Consider the following 19,493-nt stretch of genomic DNA (forward strand, 5'->3'; position numbering starts at 1 on the left):
GCTTCGATGTCAGCCAGTTCATTTAAAAATGAAACGATGGGCTCCCATATCAGCCGTTATTATAGGCCAACACCAGGTTTAAAAGTAGTGTTTAGTCTTTTTATAATAATCAACTTTAATCGCGCTGCGAGGACTAAATTGGACGAGAAGCGTAACTTTTAGAGTTGTGATTAATATAAATCTCACAGAGGAAACGTTTTCCGATGGTGTTTGAGTGTGTGTGTGTGGGTGTGTGTGTGTGAAGGCGGGAGGGGTGTTTGGGAGGTGGCCTTGAGAGAGGGGAGTATGAAGCAGTGCAACAGAAGGGATGGTTTATATAGCGGTGGGTGTGAGCGCAGCGCATTTCTACTGTGGCGTATTGTGCGGCGGCTACTGACACTTCAGGAAAAGCAAATCTCCATTTATGAAAGATAAACAATGGCTCGTTTAAACGCCTGAGCTCCGGTGCTCGCCTCTTCAGACGGAGAAAGCCCGCATAAGCGTAGCCATCCGCAGACATAAAGACACGCTGTTGAGCGAGGGCGGCGCGCTGCGCACCAGGACGCATCATGCACTGTCAAGCCGAGCTGAGGCTCTCCTCCGCCGGACAGCTGAAGGCTGCCAGGCGACGCTACAAGACGTTCATGATTGACGAGATCCTCTCCAAGGAAACTTGTGATTATTTTGAGAAACTTTCTCTTTACTCCGTGTGTCCCTCCCTCGTTGTTCGACCAAAGCCTCTCCATTCATGTTCGGGTAAGTGCGTGGTCTCTGTTATTGTTAGGCTACATTGTAATTACAACATGGAAAGTGTCACACGTGTGCGGTAGCTACTATGTGAATTATTTCCATTTCTGGACATGATCAGTTCGAACGGCGCACTAATTGGGGGGCATTTACAACAACAAAAAAACAGTTTATTAGTTTATTGTAGGCCTAATAAACTATAATAGGTTTATTGGCTGAGTGGTGGTGGCTGTGTTGACGTTATAAAAAAATTAGGTGGCGTCATAAAGTTATTATCGCCATCTTTTAAAAGTTATCATTCATCGTGCTTGGTCTAGTTATGCAAACTGTAATGTTGATATCCCAACCGACTATACGCACGATTCTCAGAACTTGTTAGTGCGGTTGCATGATTACTTTGCTGAATCATTCCATTTTTTCGCAATGATATTGTTTTGGTTTTTTTATCACATCATCGGACACTTCACCTTCCTGACTCTTAACATTATGAATCATGCTGAGGCTACGTGTTGAAAATCAAAGGCGCGGTGAACGTCAGCGTCGCTTCAGGGCTTTTGTTGATAAATGATAAATGACGAAGCTGATGAAGTGGCGCGGTTAAAAGTCAGCTAAGTGGCACTGGGACAGATGAGGCAGATAAAGGAGAATCTCATAGAGGCCCGTGGTTACAAAGCTGTAACCTTTGATCTGATTGATCTGATTTGGTTTGATAAATGATTGTAAGAAATGTATTCCCCAGAGCCCCTCGTGATGAGCTTTCCTGCTGCTGGGCATTTACGGATGGAACGATGGTAGTAGGCTGCTGCTGCTGCTGTAAGTCACAAAGCAAAGCGAAGATGCTCGCATGCAGGAAACGCGTGTCTCAAAGTGCAATCTGGGGAGAGAAAAAAGAAAAGATAAAAAAACAAACAGAATACCTGGCAACTTGGAGATGGAGACTGATACTGGAGGAAATGCAGAGCAAACGTGCATCATAGTCTCCCATAGTTTCCCACAGATAGACAGATCAAATATAGAAGCTAGTCACTGAAGGTTGACAGAAGTCACTGCAGCGCACTGTACAAAACAAAATCTCATCGTTGACTCTCGATTGTATAAGCAGATCAATCCAGGCAACTCAGGCCATTAGGATAATTACTCTAAAGTCTGAAATAATAATCCACTGCAATTTGATGATGAGAGCGGCATGGTTGGATAAAAATAGGACAAGCGATTCCCTCATCCCTCTGATATGGATTGGTGTGTGCTAGAGGGGGACTATGACAGGGCTTTGGCACCCCTTTTTTTTTCTTTTTTTTTTTTCCTCTCTTCTTCAGATGGATAGAGTAACCCGGCCTGCATATCAGAACACTGCGCCCACTACTTATTTGTGGCCGCCGGAGTGTGAGACACAGTATATTCCCCAACATCAATGGCTTTTAGTGCTTGATATAGAAGCTGGCAAGCCCACAGGTCTTGGGCCAAAGAGAGGTGGCTGGCCTCTGCATGGCCCCCTGAGAGGGAAAGTTGACTTTTTGCAGAGGAAGGGATGTTGTAACCTCCTGCTACCAGTGGAGGCTGCTGAAAGATAGTAATGCTGACAATGCTCACTGCAGGAGTTGATAGCAGGGGAAGTTTTGTGTTATTTATCACTTCTGCACCACTCAAGCGCTCAGATTTTTGCTCTGTGAGATTTGTTTGTTTTTAATTTTCTCGGAGGAATTTAGTTTCTTCTCGCAGCTTAACTGGTTGTGGCACGAAGTGCAGACCTTCACTTTGCAAAGCGAAAGTGCCTAACAATCGGGGAGTTCATTCCATGTCAGTGCCAGCGGGATCATTGACAATGAGCCCTGACCTGCGGCTGAACAGTGAGGGAAGTAATGGCAGGTTACGATATTTCATTTGGCGGCCCGTCTCTCAGCAAGACCCAGGGCAGAGCTTTTAGTGGGGTTTTCTGGAGGAGGTGAAAGAGATTAAGATCAACTGTGGTGTAATCTCACTTGACAGCATAATGACAAATATATATTTTGAAAAAAAAAAAAAAAAGTAGGAGTGCATGAAGATTGAAGTGCTCTGGTATGGTTCAGGCTTAGGGCTTACAGAAGAAACCCATGTGAGCTAGGGTTTTTATTCCATCTTAAAGTCTAATCCGCCGAAGACAATAAAGCCACCCATTAGGTTTAAAGTCAGCTTTAGGAGGTTGACAACTCCCGTGTCAACACACACATAGATACGTACGCACACACAAAGGAAAAGGGTGTACAGATCTTCCATCCTCACTTGAGGATAATGTTTGACAGGCTGTCATCTCCCTGCAATTCCCATTCTACCGTCAGATCTCTCTGACCCTCAAAAAGGGGGGAGCAATTAATCAGCTCTGAAAGTCGTTTATGCTCCAGGCAGATTTCAGCGTGGATCACATTTCAGATTGCTAAAACACTTAATGTAATGCTTTTTGCTCAAGTTTGTCCTCAGAAACAAGGCCATGGTAATTACTCTCAGTATGTGGAGTGCCACTGAGTCTTTAGAATGTGTCATGTCCTGATGAGCTGGTGAAAAAACAACACAAGCCGCGCAGCCTGTTGCCCCATCAGATTCGATTTGGGCGCAGCCCCGAAAATAATTAAGCAAACAAAATGTTTAATTGAGCAGCCGTAGTTGTCACCACTCAGTTTATTGTGTGAGCTAATTGCAAAACTTCATGTGCATCAATGAATCATTCATTCCAGCTGTCCACTGAAAAGAAAAGAAAGAGCCAGAGAGGATGTGCAGATGTTACGATAGAGAGCAAGTGTTTGCAGGAAACACTTACAAAATAAAAAAAAAGGTTTGTCCCAGAAGAATGATGTCATGATATCTTTTATCAATGGAGAAAACAATCTGTATTCAAAGTAACGCTTAACAAACTGTTCTTGTTGATCTATTATTAGCAGGTACGCAGTCTGTAATGGTTACTATGAGCGCTTGTTCCATTTCCTACATGCCAACTGTGATTATCGAGAGGATCCGTGTGCTTTTGCATAGGGCTGAGGTGCATTCCTGCAGCGCCTCAAACAGTTTATTTGTAGACTATTGACAGAACGCTGGCGCTTGTCAACAACATATCAGAGAGCTGGCCTCGCTGTCAGTGGAAAGTCACCATGAGGGCTGGCTGACATTTCCCCCTTTGCTCCCCATCTTCTTCTGTCTTTTCTCTCTCGCCCCCCCACCCCCCCGGGGGTAACTGTCCAGAGACACCCTCAAGCTCAATGCTGACAGGAGACTTCCTGAGAGCTGTGAGGACAAATTGAAGTGCGGTCTTCCTTAAGGAAGACATGACTGACGTTGACCCTTCCATTCCACGAATTCCAGTTCATTGAATGTCAATGTAAAATTCCCCCTGTTAAGGAGTACAAACCAAGATGATTTATTGATAGCATTAACACCGATCTGACAGTGACAGAAAGACCAAGAACAACATAAATGGAATGGTAGTGATGGAAAGAAAGAGCGTACGAGCAATGAAAAGAGGTTCTCTTGTTTGGACTTGTTGCGAGTCAGCAATCTAACATTGGGGGATTAGAGATGACCTCAGCACCTTACCATGATGTCATGACAAGCCATGGGCAGTGTCTGTGCATGTGTGTGTGTGCGCAGAGCCACCCGCCGCTACCTGTATGCACACTTGCACGGAGTTGTTATGTTTCCTCATGCTTGATATGCATCCAATAGTGGAGCTCACCTGGAATTTGAGCACAGTTTATGTGTGTAATCCTCTGTGCTCGTGAATCACTACATACTCACTTTCTTTTGTGCTGCATATTTTCACTTTGGTCTTGGTGGGGGATAGAAACTCTTAAGGATTGCTGGAAGTGATAAAAAGCAATCTAGGCACAGTAATAAAAAGGAATGAATGAATAAATAAAAGAGGCCCAGTCTGACTTTATACCCTCTGCTTGCGCTGCATATGTGTGTCTACTTTGTTGGTTCAGGAAGAGATCAAGTGCTTCCCCATGTGTCCCACGTCCTGCTCCTCATCAGCCCATTAGCATCTGCACTACTTGTCTGTGTAGAGACTGGCTTTCTGTTTGAAGCTGTGAGGATTTTTCTTGCGCACTTTTTTTGATCCATCGCATCCATTCTGCCAACCTACAGGTCTCCATCCCTCCAGCCTTGGCTCCAGACAAGTGCTGCTTTTTATTGATTCTGGCGGCTCCAGCTTTTTCCCGGCTCATAAGACCTAAAACGTGCGCGCGCGTGTGTATGTGTGTGTGTGTTGGTGTTTGTAAAGAGCATTTGCACAAGAGCAGGTGAGAATGCAGGAGATGGAGGGAAAAAAAAACATTTATCTTTATTGTACTTTTAGATTTTATTACAGCTCATTTTGTGTCTGAACTGCAGTGGCCTTTCAAGTCATGCGGTTGTAGTTTTGTGCCGGAGAGCCAGTTAATTTTTAACAACCTTTAAAAATCATCTTTCATTTGAAAGGTTCAGAGGATCAGTGTAAAACCCTGCCTGCGTCATGGGGATCACGGCCCTCTACAAGAAGGAGGTCGAAGCCAAAACACTCTTCACAGCAAACACTGCTCAATTAAAAACGAAGCTGTCTGAGCAATTACAGGCAGTCGATGATGGTACAGCCAAGGTGACAGAAGGGTTCATGAGAGCTCACTAAAAACTTATAGTCCTTCTGAAGAAGGTATCTAATGTAATCGCGGTGCTTTAATGCGTTTCTTTATGTTTCCATGGCCTGACAAACTGTCTATGCTCTTCCAGGCTCCTCGTCACTGCGTGCCTACCCGCTGCTCTCTGTGATCACGCGGCAGCCGCCCAACCTGCCACCCCACCTGCCGCAGCCTTCCTCTCCTGGCACTGTCCACTCGCACTTGCCCCTGATCTCCCCGCAGCTTCCGCGGGGCTCCGAGCCCTCACCCAGCCAGACGCCCCTCAGCATCAGCAGCGAGTCAGAGACGGAGCGCAGCACGCCCCGCCTGAAGAAGCCCCGCCGCAGCCGCACTATCTTCACCGAGCTGCAGCTGATGGGTCTGGAGAAGAAGTTCCAGAAGCAGAAGTACTTGTCCACACCTGATAGGTCAGTATAGTTCAGGCACGTATAAACTGAGCTTGTTTCAACTAAATAAGAGTTGTCACTAAAGTCTGCTGCAAAGGGGAAAAAAAGGCAATACCAGAGCTGAAACCGTTAACACTCATAAAAACACGTAAAAGACAAACTATAACTGTAAAACTTTAGCTTCGTACCTTCCAAAAAAGAACGCAAACCAACTATATGTCAGAGTTGACGCAGAGTTATTAAATAAACCTGATGCACCAGCTACCAGGGTCATATAAGTGTCACTCAACTGTAACATTTTGACAACCAGCATAGAGAGCAGATTTGAAAAGTTCAGAGAATGCACGCACACTGAAGGACATTCACAAAGCCGCAGATGCAATTATCAGGTGGTAGTTAACCTGGCATCATAATTTTTGATTTATCCTGTGGGGAATGTCTCATGTAATGTGAATTTGTTGGAGCCAGAGCATTACCTCAGCGTGCTAGTTGAGACAAGAGTAACGTTTTTAACCCTGAGCTCCCCAACAGCAAAAAAAAAAGCTCCAACAAAGAAACACTGCCTTATTCAAGAGAGCGGGGACAGTGGCCAACACAAGCAAACAGAAATATATTAGACTGATTTACTGCCAATCATTTCACTCACTGCAAGTGGATATAAAATATATTTAGTTCTCTACAATATGATGAGGTAATCTGTATGTTAATATCTGTGTCTAAAGTCAATTTTGGGACCTGACATGAGGTTAGAACATATTTTCCAGTTTTATTGGCGACTTCATTTTTACATTTGGCTAGCAGACTATTTTTCCAACTCAGAATGGTATTGAACCATAAACTTTGTAAAAGTCTGTACAGCAGAAATTTCTAACAAGGTACAAAACTTTGCATTGAGAAGAGATTGTATTTTTGTTAAAAAAAAAACAGAATTAAGTAGTTTTTTTTTGTGAAACAGGTCCCTATAAGTAGACATGAAATTAGTTACTCTGTCCTCAAAGCAATGCAGTTGCCAATGACATCTCGTTTGCATATTAAGAATAGAATTTGCTTTTTTTTTTTGTTGCAAATGACATCTGTTGGTAACATCCCCACAATGCATTATAATATATACCACAAACTGGCTTGCCCGGAGCTGCTGGAAAGGTGCCCTGCCTCATATTAAAGCAAAAGCCTTGAGGCAGAGCACAACTCAGTGATCAAAACCAACCACCTGCATGAATAGCTGTGCCAAAATACTGTGTTCATTCAAAATATCCGATTCTGACTGCGTGTTGAAAATTAATTAAATACCCAGCTGGAGGAAAAACATCAGCAGAGAAAATCCCCTTTTAAAATCCCACATCAAAGCGTGCTCCCTACTTTGGTTTGTTATGATCTAAAGATAACTTCACTTTTCCCCTTTTAGTGTCTGCGGTCTTCAAATAAGTCTATATGTGTGGGCGAGTTTAAGCAAAACCAAAAATATTCCTGAAAAGACTTTTGATTATTTATTTCATAGTGTAGCTATGGGTCGTTTGCAGCTCCCAAATATAATAATTACAGCTGCAATAATTACCCATGTTATCATCCTCATCATCAATACTTTTCAAAGGTACTGAGTAACACACAAGATTCCCTTGTGAAACAAAATGGCGGCCTTGCTGTAGCCTGGAGGGAGTGACTTAAATACTCTGTTGCTGTGTGTGTGGTTTCTCTCCATTGCGAATTAACGACTGTAAATAATTGGGGTATTTTCCTTTTCTGCAATTACTTTTCCTGCCTCCAGTGGTTGTCCTGATATAAACTGGTATGTGTAAAATAGCAATGTTTAAAAGACAGCATGATCATCCATATTAGGTGTTTTTTTAAATGCATACGTGCACAAAACACACACACACACACATTCTCTCTTTCTCACAGAATCACATACAGACAGTTCTTTATGCAAGGTATAAGGTTTAGAAAGAGCTACATGAATCTCCAGAGATTTGTCTCTTTTTTTGTTGTTGCTCTGGTTTTTAGATTGTGTTCACTGCTTTCCTCAGTCTTGGCTTCCACTTTCAGCATCAAATGAAAGTCGGCTCCTTTCCCTCGGGGGTTGGTGGATGTGAAAAACCCTTCATCTGACTGTTACAGGCCTTGTGAAGAGCAGGGAAGAGGAAATCCCATTTTAAAAAGAAATCAATAACCACTCCTTTCCTATGAACATGGATGCCTTGTTCAATTTATCTGTCCCTTCCTGAGGTTTCCATTACACACCAACCAATGGCCCAATTAGTCATGCATCACCACATGTGGTGGATGCATTCAGAATTTTCTCCAGCAGCCCCAATCATCCAGCTTAAAGTGTTGTGACTGGATTACTGACCTCTGTACAGATATTTCAAGCACCTCTTCTAAGCTGCAGGTGTACTGTGTCAGACTCCAGCTTTGATGGGAGATTCATAGACATTAGGAGATTTAGTGAAAGGTCATGTACTGTAGTTATGTCTGAAGTCAGGGCAACCTTTAGTTTTGTTAAATGGATGTTTAAAACATGTCAAAACAATGCATAGCTGTTTAGGCTAAGATGAGGTTAAAGATGGTTCAAACAGGAAATTGTCTTGTGCTTCTACATCATACCCAACCATAATTCAGTTGCTGCATATTTAAATTGAGGGTAGTTACACAAATGAAGACACAACTGCGGACTTGAACCACAAGTTCCACAATGTTAACTCTACACCGTAACTATTAAGCTAGCTAGCTTGGCTAAAGAGGACATGTTAAGCATCAAAAATATGCAAAACGTCAAAAAGTTTGAAGCATTTTTATGAATTAGGTCAGTTGATATTTTTAAAATGTGTTTTGAAGCTTGGCTACATGAAGTATTGTGACAATTGTGACAATTTCTATGTTGTCTTGTTAGTGGGAGAAAACAAACTTTCTCCTGAGAAGGACTAAAACAGATGGTTTAAGGATGTGAATAGTCACTACAGACCAAAAAAGCCTCATAAAATTTTTTTTTGTGTGATTCTGCAGGTTGGACCTGGCTCAGTCCCTTGGTCTCACACAGCTTCAAGTAAAGACGTGGTACCAAAACAGGCGTATGAAATGGAAGAAAATGGTAAGCCTGGCATATCAGGTAACAATGGGCTACATATAAGAGCATTTTCACAATCTATTCTTGAACTTGTCTTTGTCATTTTGTATGGGATTTGCTCATATAAACAAGATTCAGGTTAAATTCAACTGAGTTCTAGCCTAATATACTATTATACAAATTCTTAAAGCTGTTGCATGTTGTTTTAGTACCGTATATACTGTATAATAACAGTTTGACAGTTCATTGTAGTTGTTTTGGTTTCATATCAACATTAATGTACTTTTAATGAATTCATATTTAAATGAAAGTTTTTCTACCAAATGATCAAAAGCATTGTTCATTTCACAGCTAAGTGTGCATATACTGTCTGTTACTACTGTTGGTTACTATAACGATGAGAATAAGAAATGATAGATAGGAATATGGTAGGAAGCAAGGGTGTGGGAAGGCTAAGTGTGCTTTGACTGATGATGATTGCGGTGAGAGCAAACACTTTTGTGGAAGGGTCAACAACGTGGAGAACAAAAAAGACCCGAAGCCGTTAAAGATGAATGAGTGCACAAGGTGCAGCCAGCAGCGATACGTCTTCGCTTAATTACTATAATAGCAAGCATTGCCTTTGACTTCTGTTGCCATTTATTATCAGAGCAGTCCACTAAGACTGTGTGTTATTCTAGGTGCTCAAAGGAGGTCACGAGGCCCCGACTAAGCCCAAGGGAAGACCCAAGAAGAACTCTATTCCTACCACCGAGGAAATAGAGGCTGAAGAGCGAAGACTGAAAATGGAGGAGGAAGAAATGATGAGGAGGGTGGCTGAGGAAGCAGTGCTGGCTCATGGAGGGGAAGCATCTGCACTGGAAACCCGAGCTCTCAGTTCAGAAACTCCCAGTCCAACCGGAGCAATGGAGGGATCTGAATGTGAGCAGCCACTCCTAATGTCAGAAAGTCACACAGCCAGCTAAGCAAGAACAAATCAACCAAAGACTAAAGCCAATCTGAAAACAAATAGTGCCTCAGGATCAGTGTACAAAGCCTGTGTGGTGTTCAGAGCCATTTACTTTAGCAAGTTGACTGGATACACATCGATGGCTTCCAGTCTTTGCCAAGTGTAGCCTTGTATTTTTTTGTGTACTGGGAAGATTATCATACAAAGAGCTAACCTTCATCCTCACTGATTGCACTGGTAATCCCATGGCCTTAAGTCCATCTTGTAAGGAGTGTAAATCTGTCAAATCCAAACAGGTCAGTCAAGCCTTAATCACAACATAGTGACACGTATCACATCATCAAGTAATTTTGCTTTTCACTTGTGAGGGATCACTCACGCCTCTCAGCTCTCAAAGCTGACAAAGATCAAACACTGCCTTTTTGTAGCGTATATTTGTATCGCATATCAGTTTACGGCCAAAAACTGTAATATGAAATTGCTACAGTGCCTTGTTGGTCTCAGAGGAAAGCATTTATCGTGTTTGTATTACAGCTGCTAAAACGCAGTATATTTTTTACAGTCTAGTGCCATACATGGAAACAGATTTGTATAGTTTTGAAAAGGAAACTTAAATGTTTAGTTTGGAGTTGTACTGTACAGCTTTAAGGCACAAACGTGTTCATTAGTTGCTCAGTAAAGTACGCATTTCTTTTTTTCCAAAGCTGAAAATCAATTTTTCTGCCAAGCCATACACTGTATCATACTGTAGAAATATGTATAAAGTACAAAATATATAGTGTTTTTGATATATATATATACATATATATATGTGTGTGTGTGTATATATATATATACATATATATATATATCTATATATATAGATATATATATATCTATATATATATATATATCTATATATATAACTATTTTAAGTTGGATTAAGATAGTTGTTATGTTTCAGCTGTCCCTGATCTTTTTTCTTCTTTCATGGGAGTCAGGATAATTTTCAGCCAGGAGGGCACTTGTGCCAGAGATACACAGAAAAAAACCCCACTTTGCATGAGAACCCCAATCGGTATGTTAGACCTGCATTAACATAACACTGTGTTCAACTGCCTGTAAGTGACTTCCCTGTACACTTCAAACTTGCTCTCCTTGCAAAGATTTGTCATTTTACGGAGTCAAAAGTTTGAATGACACAGATTTGTTTTAGTGTGTTATCGTTTCACACAAAAAGCGCAGTATTTTTCTGATGTAAATGTTTGGTAAGCTTGTTCGCCTTTTTTTTTTCAGGTTTGTACAAAATTATTTTTGCAGGTGTGTGTTTATGTATTTAAATACCATTAATAAAAAAATTCTATTGTTTAAATTCTGTCATTCTGTCAGTCATCATTTCCGACACAGCGGCTTTGTGATTTGGTCACACTTGTAGGAACTCTTGGTACGCGGGTTTGATTTCACATACGCAACCACAAGCTGGCTCTGCTTCTTTGTTTTGCTCTGGTTCAAAATTAAAATAAATTCAACAACAAACTAAAGTCATCTACAGACTTCTTAATGCCTTTTGAAACCGCTATCACATGAGGCAGAGTGAGTGTAAATCAAAAAGTTACAGTTGCTCTGGCAGGATGAAGTTCAGGCAGATCTGTTACTAATTGTTCTTTTGAGAATGTATTAACCGTAATCAAAGTTTGCCATAAATCACACTGAAAAGAAAGCATTTAAGCACTCCATGGTATGTTATTATTTTTATCTGTACAATGAGGAAGATGGCCAATAGAGCACCTAAGGGCTCCGTCTGTTTCCTTGAGCAAACGAAGAACAGGCTGAAGAGTATTTTTAGTGCCTGAAACCGGACACGGACGGTTTCTAAAGCAAACACTGCAGGTTAGCATTGAGTAATGCATATTGTGCTGTGACACCTTGTGTAAACACTCTTAAGTATGTGCTCACCAGCAGAATTCTCATACTTTTTGGAAGTATTATGAAGCACATGGGACCGAGGCTGTAAAAAAAACACAAAACAACTGTTTCGAGCTTCAGGTAAAGTACAAATAAATTAACTCATGAAAGTTATGCAAAATATTTAAAAGATGAAGCTTTTTTTTTTTTTTAAACTGAATGAGTCTGACTGAAGGAGTTCTGTTACTGAAACTAATAACCATGAATGAACCATGGAGAATTGTGGGCATCGATCCCCTTAATCAATGTTATGCATCCAGTTTCATAATCTTAATACCCTTTAATTGTCCCCGTGTATAAGATATTGTCCCCGGGTATAGAAAATTGATGGATGGATGGGTCCACTCTCCAAGCTAATGTAGAATAAGCTGTGATTCAGTCTCAACACCTGGTTAAACCAAGGCTGAAACATCAGGGATTTCATTCTGTGCAGGCACAGTGTTTCTGCTCTAATTGCAGGAATGAGTGCAAACACTTTCCTAATAAACATGCTCATGAAAACAGAGGCCTGAGCCAACAGGCAGGGAGGCAGGTCTAGATGGAGCTACATGTTGCAAGCCTCCACAAGCTGCAGTGCTCCTGCGGGCTAATTGTTGTGTGGCGAGGTAAGACTTCCACTAGCAGCCCTGCGGTGGAACAGTGGCGGCCTAATTGGAGAATCTGTTATTGTCTCACAGGTCCAAGTTCAGCTGTGGGTCACTGGAATGGAGTGGTGTCAACCCTAGACAGCCCCTCTCCCTCACCCACTGAGACATACACTGCGCGCCTTCACCTGTCAGTTTGGCTTACGCTCAGGTAATTAGAAAGGCTCGAAGTGAGACAAAAAGTGGCCGTCACTCAAAGTACCTACCTCAGCTGTTTTGTGTAATGACAGCGGATGTTATCTCTAAAAGCTGAGTTCTGAAACAACAGGGTGTACGTAGGTCATTAAATGCCGTGAACAATGCTCGCCATTGTGTTCCATCATAGTCTATCTGTAATGGAAGAAGATCATCTCATCTCTGAGGAGTACAAAGACATCTCTAACTTTGATGTAGCTGCTTAGTATGTTTTGTGGAGGCACCTTGTTTCTATTGCTTTTATAATCCCAGTTCCAAAAACAGTTGGGACACTATGTGAAATATAGATAAAATTAATTAATTAAGACATTTTACAAGTTCCTGAAAAACATTAGAAGTCGCTGTAGGGTACTAGTGTAGTTTGTGGTAATGTGGTTGAGAGGCTGTGGTCCGGTTAGTTGGTCCTCCAAAACAAATCCAGCCTGACAGAACATTTCAGTTCACATTTTTTCTTAAAACTAAAAAGGGATGCTTCAAAGTGCTTTAGTCTGGTGAGGAGATGGGGATTCTCTTTCTGTGTGCCGAGAACTGATAGGTGGTGCACTTTGTTTGGTTCACACTGCAGCATCCGAGACACCACCAACTGTGGCTTGTGGTTCTGGCACCAAATTTAGTGATCTAGTCCAACAAATACATTTTATTGCAGTGCCAACGCAGTTCTTGAACAAACAAGGCACATGATCTATTGTGACAAACTATTAAATAGGAAAAGAAAAATACATACATAAAACCTTTTCATAATTGTATTCATCCATCCATTTTCTATACTCGCTTAATCCAACTGTTGGGTCGCGGGGGGGCTGGAGCCGATCACAGCGGTCAGGCGAGAGGCGGGGTCCACCCTGGACAGGTCGCCAGTCCATCACAGGACCACACAGAGACAAACAACCACATTCACTCCTACGGAGAGAACCCACGCATACACGGGGAGAACATGCAAACTCTACACAGAAAGGCTCTGGGTGGGGTTTGAACCAGTTCCAATGCAATTAATCATTATCATTTGAATTTAAACGTATACCTGATTTCATAAAGGTCCTGTCAAAGCTTTGGACACACCTTCCCTTTTATTGTGAATGGAGTTACACTTATTCTTTTTTGAGTTTTAAAACATTCAGTGAACTAATCCGGGCTCTGGGATGTTATGAATAGCAAAAGCGGAGATACAATAGCTACATTCTTGTCACATGACTTAGATTTGTTACTTTAACTACTTGGGCTGTTAGTGTTAGCTTTGAGATGGCTTTACTTTGAAATAGGGCATTGTAAATCACAATAATTCATTTATCTATTCATATACTGATACATTGAGCTTAAAGACGTTTCATTTTGGTGTATGTGCAAAATTGCAACCAGGACATCCTATTTGTGCATTAAGTAGGTTTTGCCATCAATTATCATGCTAAATTTCTCTTTTTTTTTGTTTCTGATTGCACCTAAACCACCTACTTATTCGGCAACTACATTTTTGGTATATAACTGCATGGTTAGGGTAAGGAAACCACATGGCTCACTTCGAAAAAGACCATGTGACAATAGCTTTCATGTAATACAATCTTTTTTTTTTCTTTTTCTTTTTCTTAAATTCAAAATTTAAAACCAGGCCACCACCCAAAAAAGCTTTCATGTCTTGTCATGGCCCTCTGTGTCAAATTTTCTTTGGCTCAATTCCATCATTGACACAATCATCCTTTACAGAGATGTTTTAGGATGGAGGGTTTCTCAATGCATCCTTTGTTGATGTACTGTGGGATCTTTCAGCCTAATGTATTTAGTGTGTTAATTACAGTGCTGCCCACTTCCCTGTCTTCTTTTAATAGCTCATTCTCTGGTCAACATGTCTGGGGTACAATACACTGCTTTCCACCTCCAGGCTCTTATGCCCATAAATCAACCACTGAGTATGTGTGTAGATACATGTGTGTGTGTGTGTGTGTGTGTGTGCCTCTACACATGTTTTTGCGGCAAGGACATTGAGGGGCTTGTTAAAGAAGTCATAATCACCGACTCATGGGTGTATATTTGCTTGCTCAGGAGATAGGTGGTAATAGACCTGTCAGCTTTACCCAGAAGCTAATGTCGAAATCATTGAGGACTTCCCCCCTTCCCCCTTGCAAACCTCCACAGACCACCATGAAGATCTTTGTCAGTTGAGATTTAACCTCACCCTGGTAACAACCAGCCATTCTCATTCCGAGAATATCGAATACAGCTGCTTTTTCCAAAGCCAGTGGTGTCTCTTGCATACCACAAGATGTCCAGTGGGGTCTCTGTCAAGACAAATCAGAAGCGGAAAAGAAAGACCCTGAGAACAAACTTGGTTGCCCTTAGAGACTGGGGTTCATCTACCGACTGATACTAGTGCCTCAAGATTAATTAGTTTAGTTTTGGACTTTGGTTTGGTTTAAGTATCTTAAGTATTTTACTAGGGTTAAGAGAAAATCACTGTTTGTCTGAAAATATAATGTTATCCCTTAATTTTGCAGTAGGAATACCAATTGTTTTGCAATGTGATGTCGAGGTTCCTCGCCAACTGATGGTATGGGATGGGTTGGAGTAAAATGAAGCTCTTAAAGCCAATAAATGAGACGATTTTCAAGGACTATACTATAAGTTCTGGTGCTATGATTACATTTAACATCTAACCATTTACTGAAAACAATCTTTCAACCCAACTCATTGTATGACAGAGGTTATGTTGGTCGCGCTCTACAGTGGTGTGGCAGTGCCGCCTCACAACAGGAAGGTTTCAAGTTTGAATCTCAGCGACGGCCTTTATGTTGAAATTTACATGTTTTCTCCGGGTACTCTGGCTTCTTCCCAAAGACATGTTTGTTGAAGTTCTACCCTCCCTTTGATGATCTTATTTCAGATTCAGGCAACAAAAATACGTGGTTAAGTTTAGGAAAACATATGGTTTGGGCAGCCCAATGAAAATGAAAAAAATAAAAAATAAATTTTCTAAATGAATCAATCTCTCATCATCCTAGTTATCCAGTCAGTGCAGGAGAACCTTCTTACTTTCATAGGTACCAGCACATAGTTTTGACACATAATATGTATTCACCATATCATCATTCATTGTCAGTAGGTTGTGCACATTTCACGTATTTCTTTGAAACCAACGTGTGCTTGTTCACACAACCTTAAAGCTGAGACATATTTCATTTAAGCGGATTAATGTTAATCAGAAAGAGACCAAAATCCAGTGCAGCAGGGATTCCAGTTTCAAAGAGCTTGTCCTCCACAAGTTCATCACATTATTTCTGGGGTTTTCTGTAATGTGGGTTTATACGCTTTAATGTCCAAATAGACACATTATTTCTTCATGCTGCATATTTCTGCACAGGCTCCTGCCCTCCTTTTCTTTGCAATAACTAGACTGAAAACTCAAAAGTGAGAAAAAAAGACCATGTGTTGAGAGGGCTACTGTCAGAGTTTCTCTGTGTGATCATAATTCATGTTCAGGCACAGCTGAGAACTTGGGAGTCATCCATTCAAAATCAGAAAAGCCCACTGTTATGTCTTTTTTTCCCCCTCTCTGCTGTGACCTGGTCTGGCCTTTTAGAGAAGTACACCCATTTTCCATATAGGAACTTTATGGTGGCGCTTTTTACTTTGCATCACAGTAAAAAAATCTAATCTTTCAGTCCAAAAGAAAGCAACATTTACTTCTAGCAGCAAATCAATTGGTGACAATATATTGAGTAAATAGAGAAGCAATTCCTCCCAAACTGAAGATGAAACAGAAGGTTGCAAGTTCTGACAATTCTTAATGTAGTAACCAACAAAAGCACATAAGATTTTACCTGTTTGATATCCTTACCTGTTTGTTTTATTTACACAAGCAGATTGATTTTAGGCATTTTACACGTCCGGATACGTCTTCACAGATTCTGAATTTCAGAGATAATCTCTTAAAGTTTACATATCATGCCCGTCTGTCACAGTGCCTCCCCTTCTGTCCTCTAGTCTTTCGCTCAGGGTTTTCCCTGATGATAAAAAGCAGCTTCAAAAGCTCTTAATTTAGAGCTTTTAGAGCTCAGCATGCTTGTAATCCACATTTTACACTGAGACATAAGCTTATAAAGGAAGCCAAATAAATGTCAAAGAGAGTCGTGGAAAAAGAGCAATAGTGCTGGCTGTGTAATGTGGGATCAGCCGGGTGGCAGAATGACTGAGCAATTACGTATTTGTTGAAAGCTCATTTCATAGCTGTATGCCCAACTGAAATAAAATGAAGTGAACCGAGGAAATAGTGAACCGAATGTGTGTGTGCCTGTCTGGGTGTGTGTGTGGACATAGTTGGGTTTTTTTTTGCATTCTCCAAGAGATCTGTTCTGTGGACTCACAACCACGCACGTTGTCTATCTGATGTTTCTTTTTGCTCTTTGACAGAACACAAAACTTTCTTGTCAAACTTTCCCCTTCTTTTTTAACATCCATGCTAGAATTCTTTCCTGTGCTGACAGAATCAATTTTCTTTTTTGTGTTTGTGTTTGTTAAAGGGATTAGTGCCACTTAAACTTTGCTGTATTGGACCAGCAGGAAGGTAATCAGTTGGGGTGAATGGCCTCTGCTCCCTTCACATTTTTCCACCTGGGGAAAAAAAAAAAAACAGGAGGGCAAAAAAACAGAGGTTGGATACTGGTGATTGGCAAGCTGTTAGGACCTTTCATTTTCTCGGCATGTTTAGCGTCTCCTCTGTCAACTCATCTGACAGCAGAGCATGTCAGTGATCCAGTGAAGGGGGCTCTCTACTTTTCCTGACTCGGCTGATGTCATGGAGCAGCCAGGGGTCAGTCATCAGCTCCAGGGGTGGAGTTAACAGGTTTAGCCCCCTTACTCCACCTGTGAATCTGGAACCCTTTGCCAACTGGAAAATAATCTCAAATGTGGATTCATGTTTGAACTAAAAAATACTGTTACGAAATCTCTGTGTTAACTATTATTTGTTTTCAATCAAATTAAGCGTGCTGCTGTCATTTTAGTCAGTTGTGCTGAAACACCTGTGCTTACAGAAAAGCATATTCAAGCTGCCGCATGTTTAGCAGAGGCGTTCATGAGTCATTGCAGATTACTCAAAGGAGAATACGCAAGCCACATATTAACCATGACAGTCATAAATAATAAGCATTAATTACAAATCACGGAGGTTGGCATGATTGTGATGATTATTTGGGCAACATCAGAAAATGTACTCGCACTAAAATGTTATTAACAATGTCGATAATGATGGTCCTTTTCCAAAAGGACCATGTGCAAAATGCCAAGGAAGGAGCAGGTAAGAACGAAAAGGAAAAAAAAGTATTATGTCGTAATAACACAGGAAAGGTACAATTTGTTTAACGCAGACTCAAACATAAATCTAACCCTGTAGCCACATAAGAGATTAAATCATAATTCCTCTTTTTTTTCCCGTAAATTATTCCTCATAACATGAGAACACGCATTTCAGTACGCACATACTGCCTTTCCACTCTTTCTCTGTGGTTGACAAAACATTCTTTATATGTGATACACTCATGTGAGTCAGTTCCCCTTGACATGTTGTCATAAGGCAGCTCTATGAGAAGCAAGACCTGCCAAAGGTTCATCCCTCTCCACCTGTTGTGGCCCTGGTTGCTATAAACATTCAAGTAATTTCAATTGAGTATGCAGCGCTGTAATGTTTCCTTCAAGATGTTATCTGCCTGCATCTGGCACCGCGCCATGCACTCGGGGTTTAGGAGCACAAGCTCAAACATGTGCACGCTTACTCACACACACATGCAGAGACACACAGGCACACATCCGTGGGTCAGAAAAGTAAAACAGAAGATGGAGAAAAATTGAGAAAATTGATATATCTGTTCTTGGCCCTGTCAAGGTGAGATCTCATTGCCTCAAGGACTGACTACACAACAACATTGCTGACTGGTGAAGCAAAAGGAAAAAAAGGCATCCCAGAATGTAGATAATTTCATAAGCACTTAAAGGTGATGAAATACAAGGGTATGGCAGATGGAGGAGGGTGTTTTATGTCATCTGACTTGTGTGTGTGTGTGTGTTAACTGACAAGAGGACACTTTATGTCAGCTTGTGCCAACAGGAAAGGAAACCTTTGACAATGCATAATGCATCTCCAAACAGTACTTCTGTCATTATTATTCTCGTAATGTTGGTTATCGCTCAGTTTAGTGTTTCAGTTCAGTTCACATATGGCGAAAGTTTGACTATGAGTGCACTGAGGATAACATTCTCTGTTCAGGATTCATTCCATTTTTCTGTCTGCTTAATCCTTTTGTTCATTGTTTTTCAATTTCTGTCAATCCTCCTAATGCAGCGTTGAAGGATGAGGCATATCCCAGCATGCTCTGCGCAGAGGGGGAAAAAGTATCAGACACTGGTCCAAGATTGCTCATCTGAAGCCAGATTTGGGTCAGCAGTGGCCAACCAGCTGAATATCATACACCTGGCAACACCACATGTGATTCTCATGAGAATCAACCATTATAAAAATGTTTTTCAGAAATGGCATTTAATTTGGATGGACGTGGACTTCCTAATGCTCCAGATTTCTTATCTGTATCCAGCTTCCTTAACATGGGGCAAAGACTAAAGTGTGTAACACATGTAGTTATCCGCAGTCTATTTTAATCATCATGGTTCAATTTCTTCCCATAGTGTGCCGCTAAGATCAAAGAGTCCCCGTTGTGGTATAATAAACTGTCAACAGAGAGGATGAATCGTGTTATAACACAAAAAGAAGCCTATTTTTCAAATGTTGCTAAGAACAACTTTCTTTCCATTGACTGCATCAAACAGGTCCTCTGATCAAATTCACCATATACAACATTTGTTCATAGGCTTGAATTCCACTGATAGGGACGTGCTTGAAGCTACCAACCCTATACACTGCAGGTGGGAAATACAGCTACTTTGAGTATTTCATTATTGGAGCAA

The 19,493-nt window shown here is 41.2% G+C and overlaps 1 protein-coding gene across 2 annotated transcripts; it reads left to right on the plus strand.

Moving 5' to 3' along the window:
- Nucleotides 1-331: 331 nt before the first annotated feature.
- barx2 (BARX homeobox 2) lies at nt 332-10,607 on the plus strand. 2 transcript variants are annotated; one of them, XM_072392825.1, is made up of 4 exons: nt 332-735; nt 5,461-5,776; nt 8,756-8,858; nt 9,497-10,607. In XM_072392825.1, the coding sequence occupies exons 1-4, from the start codon at nt 549-551 to the stop codon at nt 9,779-9,781; spliced, it is 891 nt and encodes a 296-aa protein (XP_072248926.1). In that variant the 5' UTR covers nt 332-548; the 3' UTR covers nt 9,782-10,607. The 2 variants fall into 2 exon arrangements, with proteins under 2 accessions (XP_072248926.1, XP_072248927.1); XM_072392826.1 differs by having other exon boundaries at nt 8,756-8,840.
- Nucleotides 10,608-19,493: the final 8,886 nt, after the last annotated feature.

This window comes from Leuresthes tenuis, unplaced genomic scaffold (assembly GCF_036924035.1).
Source record: "Leuresthes tenuis unplaced genomic scaffold, fLeuTen1.0.hap1 SCAF_9, whole genome shotgun sequence".
NCBI lineage: Eukaryota > Metazoa > Chordata > Actinopteri > Atheriniformes > Atherinopsidae > Leuresthes > Leuresthes tenuis.

Bases quoted from the DNA above. Each gene is read 5' to 3' on its own strand.
- barx2 (XM_072392825.1), top strand. From the start codon at position 549: ATGCACTGTCAAGCCGAGCTGAGGCTCTCCTCCGCCGGACAGCTGAAG. The intron at 736-5,460 runs GTAAGTGCGTGG...ATGCTCTTCCAG, and splicing joins GCCTCTCCATTCATGTTCGG to GCTCCTCGTCACTGCGTGCC. The intron at 5,777-8,755 runs GTCAGTATAGTT...GTGATTCTGCAG, and splicing joins TACTTGTCCACACCTGATAG to GTTGGACCTGGCTCAGTCCC.